This window comes from Orbicella franksi, chromosome 12 (assembly GCF_964199315.1).
Source record: "Orbicella franksi chromosome 12, jaOrbFran1.1, whole genome shotgun sequence".
Lineage (NCBI taxonomy): Eukaryota > Metazoa > Cnidaria > Anthozoa > Scleractinia > Merulinidae > Orbicella > Orbicella franksi.
Genome location: NC_138156.1, coordinates 1,388,931 through 1,398,750, shown reverse-complemented (window position 1 = coordinate 1,398,750; position 9,820 = coordinate 1,388,931). Strand labels below are relative to the sequence as shown.

The window sequence follows — 9,820 nt, the reverse complement described above, 5'->3', positions numbered from 1 at the left end:
CCAATTTCAAGTAAAATATTGGAAGTTTACCAAAAACACAATCTAGTTCCTGGGAAGGAAACCAAAATATTGAACGCTAGGAATTATGGGACTAATTTGGCAACCTAAGATGGCGGCTCCTTGTATGAGTTCCAGGACCTTTGCCCTGGTTATTGCTCGTTGTTCGTATTGTGGTGGGTCTTGGTTGTCCAAGATGAGATATCGGCTGTTCTCCAACTATGAAACAGAAGAGAAAAGTACGCATTTCGGATACAAGAGAGTGTCAGAACAAGAGAAGACCCAGAAAGGTAGGCACGCATGTGCTTTATCTTGTTGGTAGTTAACTGCACATTATAAGGTCAGCTATGACGGTCAGACCAAAGTCTTACAAATGGCTTATGAACCACCACCATTTAGTTGGCAACTATAATAAGCAAAATCAGTTGGAAAGTTTAAATTATATATTGCATTATTCCAGAAATATCCATACCCCTACCCCATTACAACCCTTCTGGAAAATATTCCAGTTTAGGCCAAAATTAGCCATTATTTCCCTTTGACACCTTTGGTCTTTTGAACCCCAACTTCTTGGAATTTATGAAATCCAGGAGTTTCAGAAAATATCCACACCTCCACTGGAAGGTCAGATTTAGAACTTCAGACGAGATGGGAGTTCTCAAGGGCCAAAATTTTCAAAGGAAATTATGAGGTTAGACTAAAACTTCCAGAGGGGTGGGAAGGGCCTTTAAGCCAAAAATCCTATTGTTGGGGTGTGTATGGGGGAATTTAGATATTTTCTGGCACAACGACAAAAACATTAAATTTCATAACTTGTCCTGAGAGGATGGTAGAATAGAGTTCCCCAGTAATTGTTAGAATTAAATGTTTTACTGGTTAAATACTAACATTGGATTTTGCATTTTGTGCATGCATGATTATTACCAGCTTTCTCCTGGTTCCCTGGCTTAACCACTGGTCAGGGTTATATTGAGGAAACGCACAGACTCATTACATGTAGTTGTCACTTCTAGGTAAGGGGAAAGAAAGTATTAGTACATAGCAGAAGAGTAATTTATAAGATTGTGAAGAGGTGGGGGTAGGGTATGGTATCTACCATGTTATCACTCTAGCAAGATATTGTAATTCATTTTTCAGTTTACAAGGTGTTTGAAAATGTAGCAAGTTCATATGACAAAATGAATGATGCCATGAGCTTAGGAATACACAGATTGTGGAAAGACAGACTTATCAGGGTTCTTAACCCTCCTGAGGGAACAAAACTTTTAGATGTTGCTGGAGGAACTGGTATGTTGTTCATAATTATTAATTTGTTGATAAACTGATTTTGTGTTAACCCTTTATTAAAAGCAAACTGTATTGTACCACCCCCTGAAGCAGTAATTCAATCATGCACTAGGTTAACTAATGCTGTGTAATGCTCTTCAGGTTAATTCTGAGATTTTAGGTTGGTTCAAAATAATCTCCCTTAGTTCATGTTTGTTACTTGCTTGTCTGCTTAGCAAATTACATGTAAAAAGAGGACTGACTGTATTCAATTTACAATATTTTTACACAACTTAAAGTGGTCTCTAAAAAGGAATTGCAGGACCAAAGCCATGTCATGGTTTCTCTTGTTTCAGGTGACATTGCATTCAGGTTCCTTAACCATGTTAAGAACAGATCACCCAGGGGCAGACAAAGAATGGAAACTGCTGACGCTCATGTTACTGTGTGTGATATCAACAAAGCCATGCTTGATGTCGGCCAACAGAGAGCTGCAAGATTCAATTACTCTTCAGGTGCACATACAGGGTACTTGGATGTTTTTAGTTTTGAATGTTTTGCAGGTTCAAAAAGAATACGATTACGTTTTTAATGCTTTGAAGATAACGTATGAATTGAAGGTCATTTGTATGCAACATACTAATGTTTAACTGCCACTTACAGAAAATTAATTTTTGCCTCCAATAAAATGATTCTTTACAATCTTAACAGCAAGAAGAAGTAAAAAATAATAATTAAAATAAAAGTTTGCCACTTAATTTTTTGAACATGTCATTGTGCAATGAGCTTAAAAATGGATTTTTGAAAATTATGTCAATGAAAAATGCATTCTTTTGTACCAGATGACCTAAAGTAAGCACTTTGATATTACAATTTCTAAAGGTCTCAAAATCACTCCAAGCACAGGAGACGTGAACACTATATCAGCAGCTAAAATAAATGTATTGTTACATGTATTTACCTGACATGTGTTCCTGTGTCTTTTTGAGTTGTTTAGAAGAAATTTGAATAGGAGCAAAGGAGGTTTACATTTTGAATATTAACTTGTCTGCTGCTCTGTAATCATGACGCTCCGATTATGTCTTAATGTTCCATCATTGTTGTTAACTATTGATTCTCATTTAACCAGGTCACTTGACCGTGATTGAGTGTCCACTTACATATATGAGGTGTCCATTGAGGCTGACATTTAAGGCTTCCACAAGACTTTACCCAAAGCTTAAAGTGGTTTCTCATCACATTGATTACTGTAATTTATTTTTTTGTGACACAGATATATCATGGATTCAAGGAGATGCAGAAGAGTTGCCTATAGCCACTGCATCAGTTGATGCTTACACCATTGCATTTGGGATTCGAAATGTTACAAGAATACCCAAGGTTACACTTCATGGGGTTTTCACTCATTGTTTACGTACTACAAATTTGTCTGAGGGTTTCTCAAACTTTACTACTTTTAATCATAGGCTTTGACTGAAGCTTACAGAGTTCTAGCCCCTGGTGGAAGATTCCTTTGTCTGGAATTCAGTGAAGTGAAAAATGAGCTCTTAGCAAGGTGTAAGAAGAGTTATTATTATATGACAGGGTAGTCTTGAGGTGAATCCGAGCATTCTGATGGTCAGGATTTTTCGAAACGGATGTTTCATCATAAGCTGTGTATTTTTTATTTTATTTTATTAAGGGTTACAAATTCAAAGCAGGCATTTCCTGAGTGCCATATATTAAACTAATTACCAAACTATCTTGCTTGAACCGCACTGGGGAATGTTGGTCCTCAGTCAGTTTTGTACTGACCTTGGTGCACTCGGTTTGTACTGCCACAACCTTGGACCAATATCCCCAGTAATTAAAACCCTCACATTGAGTTAGTAAAAGGTTGTAATGAATACAAAATTTTATTTTTTTTATTTTTTTATTTTTTGACTATCTCATATTCAACATCAGCCAATATTTACTGGCTAGAAATGCCTAGCAATTGCTTATGGAAAGGATTCTTTATAGTTGGAGTGAAAATGGACCTGGTCTCTGATACAATATTAGCAGCAATCTAAAATTGTTGGTTTCTGGATGTTTAAAGAATGTTTGTATATTTGAAATTGCTTTCCAACAGTGCCTATGAGAAGTACTCTTTTGATGTGATACCTGTGATGGGACATATCATTGCTGGAGACTGGAAATCATACCAGTATTTAGTGGAAAGCATCAGACAATTTCCAAACCAGGTTTTTTAATTTCAGTTTTTTTTGTTACATGTTGTTTGAATGTACCTTCATTTTCCTCATAATATCTTTTTGACAACAGTTATGGCCCATTACGTTTTTTACTTGCCCTTAACACCCAAGTCGCTTGTGGAGGGAAGGTGCCTATGAAGCCCGGGGGCAGCAACCGCAGTCACATCCCCAAGGCGCTAGAACACCCGACTGGCCTGCCCAACCCGCAACCAAGCCACGAACCCCCCACGCCAGGCCCCCTACTGGCACCTGTCACACTCAAGCCAGATGGCTCAGTGGAAAGAAAAAAAATGCTGAAGAGAAGTGGGAGGCGGGGGGGGGGGGGGGGGGGCGCGGATAGGGAGGGAATGCTGAGAACTGCTAAACTACTATAATTCAACCCACAACACCACACTAACAGAGCAACGAACACACTGCAAGCACATGGGACAACAATGCATGTACTAACCAAGAATACCACTGGACAATGTCAGCCCTAGGGCTCCCATGACAATATGACTGCTGATTTTTTGCATTATTGAGGTATTTGCTGAATTTTTTGCAGTATTGCGGTGTTCAGAACCCCACAATGTCCCCCTCTGGCAACGCTTAGATACACAGTCTAATTTCAATCCATGTGAGAGAGACAGATCGCTGTGCACAACAGACATCTGTGAATTGTCTTGAGTTGTTTTCATGTTGATGTGACAATAACATAGTTTTGTACAGCTACATCTGCTAATCAATATGGCAACTATATACTGTGCATTGCTGGTGTATTGAAAAAATATGAGGAAAACTGCAGTTGGTTTCATGATGGAAATGGGGTGTAAACTTAAACCCCTTCTCCCTATCAATAAAAATGGCAGGAAATAAAGAAACATACCCACTGTGATTATTAACAGAGTTTGTTGCTTCTGTCATTGACTCTTGATTTTAAATTCTGCTTTCAGGAAGAGTTTGCAGGCATGATAGAAGATGCTGGATTCAGTCATGTGACATACAAGAACTTAACATTTGGAATAGCAGCCATTCACTCAGGGTTTAAACTATAAAGTGGTTCTTTGACTGCAAATTTAGAAAAATTGTTAACTCTACCCTTTCGACCTCAAACTGTTAACAAATAGTTAAGTCTGTACAAAATCTAAGAATTAATAAATCAATTTATATTCAACTATTTAATTACTTGCTATTTGACTTAAATGTTTAGTATATGGGCACCAGGTATGGGCATATTCCTCGTTAACCAATACACCTGCTGTGCAGGCTTATTCAAATTTCTTCAGATTCTTGCAGTGGCAAGTGCATGCTTTCTTTGTTTTATTTCTTGGTGAAAATTTTCTGCCATTTTTAAGTTGCTGAACTTAGTTTCCCAACTTTGGAGTTTATGTCCACAATTTTTATTTGATATCAAACCATTGCAGCTGATGAGTTCAAAACTGACATGTTACAAAATAAGTTACTGCAGTAGTAATTCCCATTGTTGCTTAACCATGGCAACTGTCCAAGCTAATAATGAATCAACTGAAAAAGTTGGTTTCCTTTCAAATCAAAAAATTCAGGCAGTTAATCCTTGCAATTTTATTTGAAACAATGCTGACTTCATTAACAATGAAGTCAGAATATGTTTTAATTCTTCATAGATATATTTCAGTAATGATTGCCTCATTCTCAGACGGTCTGAGGTCACTGTCTTTCACTCCCTGTGAGATCAAGTGAAATCCTAGTCACTTTTGATCTTGATTTGATAGGAGTTTCCCTTTCAAAACAAACTTCGGTATGTTTAAAATTTATACATCATTAAAATCAGTGAGACTCTAACCAACTAGAGCAAACTTTCCAATCTTAAATTTATTACATCTGAATTCTGCCTAAAAGTACCAAGCAGACCTGAGATTACAAATCTAAAGTCAGCTTTGCTTATGTAAGTTAGCCCACCTTACCCTAATGGAGGTGGTCAACAGTGGTTACAACATACTCTTCAAGACAGTGCTTGTATGTTTATTGTATTACAGAAAGGGGCTTGGAGTACAGGTACATTTCTGATAAAAATTTTTACAGGTCAGTCTAGAAATATTCTGTTACAAAGCAAAGAACACAAAACACCGCGATTTTCTCAATAGTTTTCTATAAGTAAGCTTATAACTTAATTTAATAGGGCGTCCGGCGACCTCGAGTCTATCGAAATACAGCATTTTCTTTTTGACACGAAATTAACCAGACTTGAAGAGCAACACGGCTACTTGTCCAAGGTAGAAGTAAATAAAATGCTTTGTTTCATGGGTCACATAGGAACCAAAATTCCTCCCAACAATACAGTGCCATGTTGGGTTGTACTTCTTGTCAAATTCTTTCTTGATGTAGGCAGCGATGTCTTTCTCGATGTTGAACTTTTCCATAGCTTGGGTAGCACACTCTACTGCATCTGACTGCATGTCTTCTGACATATCGGCATTTTTGATTACTGCTTTCCTTTCGGTCATCTGGAACAAACGCAAACTTAAATTAGCTTTTCGCTCCACGCACCTCCTAACTAACCGGGTACCTCCCAAACGACCACGCCTATGGCGTTAACGGCAAAGGGGAATGAAAAAGAACCAGATTACTCACCCTGTCTAAAAACAGCTTTCCGCAACTTACACAGATCTTCGCCACCGAAATTCTCTTTCTCAAACAGCTACCTCAAACAAACACAACATCGCTTCCTTGGAGTTTTTGACCCACGCCATGGAACACCCAATAAGTGTAAACTGAGTTGTTGATTGGATGACTTTCCAAGCCTATTTAGGCGGCCTATATCAACCCAGAATCCATTGCGGGATGAACTAATCGGGTATGCCCACCCCGCTTCCCCCGCTCCCCCCGCTCCATGCGGTTCTGAATATTGAATTTTGGGCGTTTATATAACTTTTAAAACCGAAGAACAGGTAGGTACCCGAAGTGGTAATTCTTTTGTGGCATCTGATCCAAGCTTGCGCACGTAACATTGGGGAACCTAGTACGCAGAAGAACTATTCTTGTATGTACATCATATCAGGTAGGCACTCAATCCGCGGGCAAAAAAAAATTGCGTCAGTCATTGGCGGATCCAGACCTTGAGCTAAGACTTTTCTTCCATCTGTGATTTCTTTTTTTACCCAAAAAAGGGGGGACCCGGGCCCCTTCCCTAGATCTACCACTGAAAGGTGGTCGTAAAAAAAAAACAAAAAAACAGCAGAATCAATTCCTGTTAAAAAAAAAACTGACGTTTTTGTTGATTCGACAAAGGCGCAACGTCCGCTTTCCAAACAGCAGTTTTTCTCATCACTTCCCCAGTTTCTTTTTCACATGTAAAAACGTTTCAACCCTCGCGGAAAACCCGTAAGCATGTGGGCGCGAGGAAAATAAATCGGCGCGACGAAAGATTTCACGAAAGTTTACAAGGACGTTTTCGCCCCGATTAACTGCCACTGGGTCTGCGAGGATGGATGGGCCCAAGCACAAATGTCAAAATATATTGTTTTGTATGGTGCCACTGCAAAAAGGAACGTCTGACCGTAGTTTACGCAAAAACGGTTGAATGAACGAGCTTTGAATAAACAATAGCCTAAGTTAGCGGTATTTGTGTATGCTATTTTTCTTAAGGTGTTTTTATTATAAGTGATCACTTTTGGGATAATTGGGTTTACACCTTTGTCTGAGTGTATCAAAAGCATAGCATTCAGGGAAACACCTCTCCCTCTTTCCCTTAGATAGCACTACTTACTTTGTTTTTTATTATGAGTTGCAAAAGTGGGTGCTTCACCAAAGGTAAAAATAGATATTAGATTAGCAAAGCGGATTTAAGTTGAAATCCTCAAAATTTTTTAGGATCAGTTTTTTGAAAAAAAGAAAAAAAAAAGAAAAAAAAAAACGGGTTTCAAAGGCTTAGTCTCCTTCTTGGATGTTACTACTTCTCTAACAAACAAGAAAACTACAGCAGAGGGACTGTACAGTTAATGCTGAAATAGAAGCAAAAGGAAGTTGTGGTATAGTGTGTTAATCCTGTGTCTATCGTACAGATTAAGTTAAACTGCTTCATTAAAAAAGAAGCAAATAACGTGTATTCAACAAGAATGGAAGGAACACCAATATTAAATTCTGAACAATAAGTTATAATATTGAAGGCAAGCACATTTCTTAAAATATCCCTGAACAACACCACCTCTGTGAGGTCAAATACTGGCCAATTAGAAAAATTGGTTCACTTTACATTGCTTTTATGTTAATACATAAACAACCACTTTTATGTTGATATTATTATACAAAAAGAAACATAAATACTGGTGTAAATAAGATACTGGTGTCTCACATCAGACAACTTATATTAGAATTTGTAACTCACACAAACTTAAATAAAAAATACTTTAAAATTTATATTAACAATATGGCAGTAACATATTTTAAGTCAATAAATGGCTGGACAGAAGTTCTTTTGGTTTGACTCTTAAAGTTCAGCCAGATTTGAACAGAAGTACAGCAACTTGTCCGAGGTAGAAGTAAATAAAATGCTTTGTTTCATGGGTCACATATGAACCAAAGTTCCTCCCAACAATACAGTGCCATGTGGGGTTGTATTTCTTGTCAAATTCTTTCTTGATGTATGCAGCAATGTCCTTCTCAATATTGAACTTCTCCATAGCTTGTGTCGCGACCTCTATGGCATCCTGCTGCATGTCCTCCGACATGTCAGCATTTTTCACTACTGCTTTTCTGTCAGACATCTAATACAGAGTGGAAAGAACCATATTTATAATTTTCTTTCCAGGTCACAGCACTTTTTACTGAACACTGAGAAGTGTAAGCTTAAACACAGGATTACTGATCACTTTCACAGAGCTACTTAGGACTGCAACGCCACACATTTTTTGTTTCCGTGGCAACCACTTGACTTCATTTTCCTTACATAAAAATGTTTTGGTGTGTAATTTTTTGGCAGGAAAAATTGAGTTCAGCATAGAAATGAAAGGATATTAATTTTGGCTCAGAAACGCACAGTAAACTTACATGTCTCGTGATAAATGGTATCCAAAATCATTGTGAAACTGATCTTCTAAATACTTTTAAGCTTATACATCAGTCAATTCCAGCAGTGCCCATCCCCCCCCCCCCACCCCATTGGGCAACCACAGGGCATTTGCTCACAATGTCAGTCCTGGGGGTGAGGCATTCGCAATTTTATCGCGGCCCGGGGGCTGGGCATTTATGTACCCCGGGTGACCCCCGGGAATTTGACACACGTGTTTTCGAGAGTGCCATGGATGAGTTCAACGGGAAAGACAAGGTGTTTGTTGAACATAGGGTGGCCATTTTTGTGGATGGAAGGGTCCAGCTTTGTTACGTGCATTTGACACTGTTGAACAAAAAAATCTAGGTTTAAATTTTCCGGTTAGTGATTCAATGAACTGTTTATAATCAAGTATTGAAATAAAATATTAAAGTTGTGACATTTCTAAAACAACGATAATTGTTTCATTGTAGACATTGTTAACGGGATTGTCATTATTCTTGTCAAAATATCCAAAACAAATGGTTTTTATACGACAAAATATTTAATGTCACTTTATCCTCTAGCAAACTGTTAAAAACAAAATATAAAGAAATAAAAATAATCAGAATCAACTAACACGTACTGTTGTCCTTGAAGTTTTACCGTTGCATTAAAATACTGAACAGTTGAATGTTTTATTCACTGATTAACGAGAAAACTGCAGAGGTGTTGGAAGGCGTCGATCCTGGGGGCGGGGCATTTGCCCTCTTTCTTCGTCCCCACCCCAGGACATTTAGACAGCTTATGTGTCCCCACCCTGGGGAATTTGCCCATTTAAAAAAAAAATGCTAGTGCCCGGGGATAAGCCCAGGGGGGGGGGGGGGGGATGGGTACTGCTGGAATTGACTGACGCATTAAGCTTAAACAACTTCTGTGGCATTCACCATTATTTTGTAAGTGACCTTACTAAAAAAAAACTAAAAATTTGGAAATAAATGTGCAGAAATCAGCCATTTGAATTAGCCTATCTTCATAAACAATATTAACGCAAAACGTGAAAAGTTCGACCAGCTTAGCTACAGATTTTTTCTTGACAGAGGCAATATTTTCTTACAAGCCCCTCGTGATCAACACAACGTACAGCTGAAAAACTGCTGCTATCGTAAAAATTTACCCACCTTAGAAATTTTTTCGATCAGCACAAGATGACACCAAGCGAACCAAAAATTTAACTTCCCTTTCCTCAACAACAAGGCTACTTTCGCTGAAGAACACTTGACTATTTTTTCCTTTCCCTATTTTTCCTTTCCTGCTTGTCTCTGATTGGATACTGTTCTCA

At 38.1% G+C, this 9,820-nt stretch overlaps 2 protein-coding genes and 1 pseudogene across 3 annotated transcripts; 1 reads left to right on the top strand and 2 right to left on the bottom strand.

Annotated features, from left to right (window-relative positions):
• The first annotated feature begins 48 nt into the window (after positions 1 to 48).
• Positions 49 to 5,085, top strand: LOC145463371 (ubiquinone/menaquinone biosynthesis C-methyltransferase UbiE-like). Its single transcript, XM_081447122.1, has 7 exons — positions 49 to 287; positions 1,135 to 1,284; positions 1,620 to 1,778; positions 2,537 to 2,643; positions 2,730 to 2,818; positions 3,374 to 3,485; positions 4,427 to 5,085. Exons 1-7 carry the CDS (start codon positions 86 to 88, stop codon positions 4,526 to 4,528), a joined length of 921 nt encoding a protein of 306 aa, XP_081303248.1. The 5' UTR covers positions 49 to 85; the 3' UTR covers positions 4,529 to 5,085.
• A 214-nt stretch (positions 5,086 to 5,299) lies between these two features.
• LOC145463377 (dynein light chain 2, cytoplasmic pseudogene) lies at positions 5,300 to 6,226 on the bottom strand (annotated as a pseudogene). The gene is made up of 2 exons (XR_014041323.1): positions 6,084 to 6,226; positions 5,300 to 5,956 (listed from the first exon to the last, which is right to left on the bottom strand). The product of XR_014041323.1 is annotated as a dynein light chain 2, cytoplasmic pseudogene (transcript).
• Positions 6,227 to 7,532: 1,306 nt separating this feature from the next.
• LOC145463378 (dynein light chain 2, cytoplasmic) lies at positions 7,533 to 9,800 on the bottom strand. The gene is made up of 2 exons (XM_081447129.1): positions 9,660 to 9,800; positions 7,533 to 8,215 (listed from the first exon to the last, which is right to left on the bottom strand). The coding sequence occupies exon 2, from the start codon at positions 8,213 to 8,215 to the stop codon at positions 7,946 to 7,948; it is 270 nt and encodes an 89-aa protein (XP_081303255.1). The 5' UTR covers positions 9,660 to 9,800; the 3' UTR covers positions 7,533 to 7,945.
• Positions 9,801 to 9,820: the final 20 nt, after the last annotated feature.

Excerpts from the sequence above, each read along its gene's own strand:
- LOC145463371 (XM_081447122.1), top strand. The coding sequence starts at position 86 with ATGGGACTAATTTGGCAACCTAAGATGGCGGCTCCTTGTATGAGTTCC. Across the intron at positions 1,285-1,619 it reads AGATGTTGCTGGAGGAACTG|GTGACATTGCATTCAGGTTC; the intron begins GTATGTTGTTCA and ends CTCTTGTTTCAG. Across the intron at positions 3,486-4,426 it reads TCAGACAATTTCCAAACCAG|GAAGAGTTTGCAGGCATGAT; the intron begins GTTTTTTAATTT and ends TTCTGCTTTCAG.
- LOC145463378 (XM_081447129.1), bottom strand. The coding sequence starts at position 8,215 with ATGTCTGACAGAAAAGCAGTAGTGAAAAATGCTGACATGTCGGAGGAC.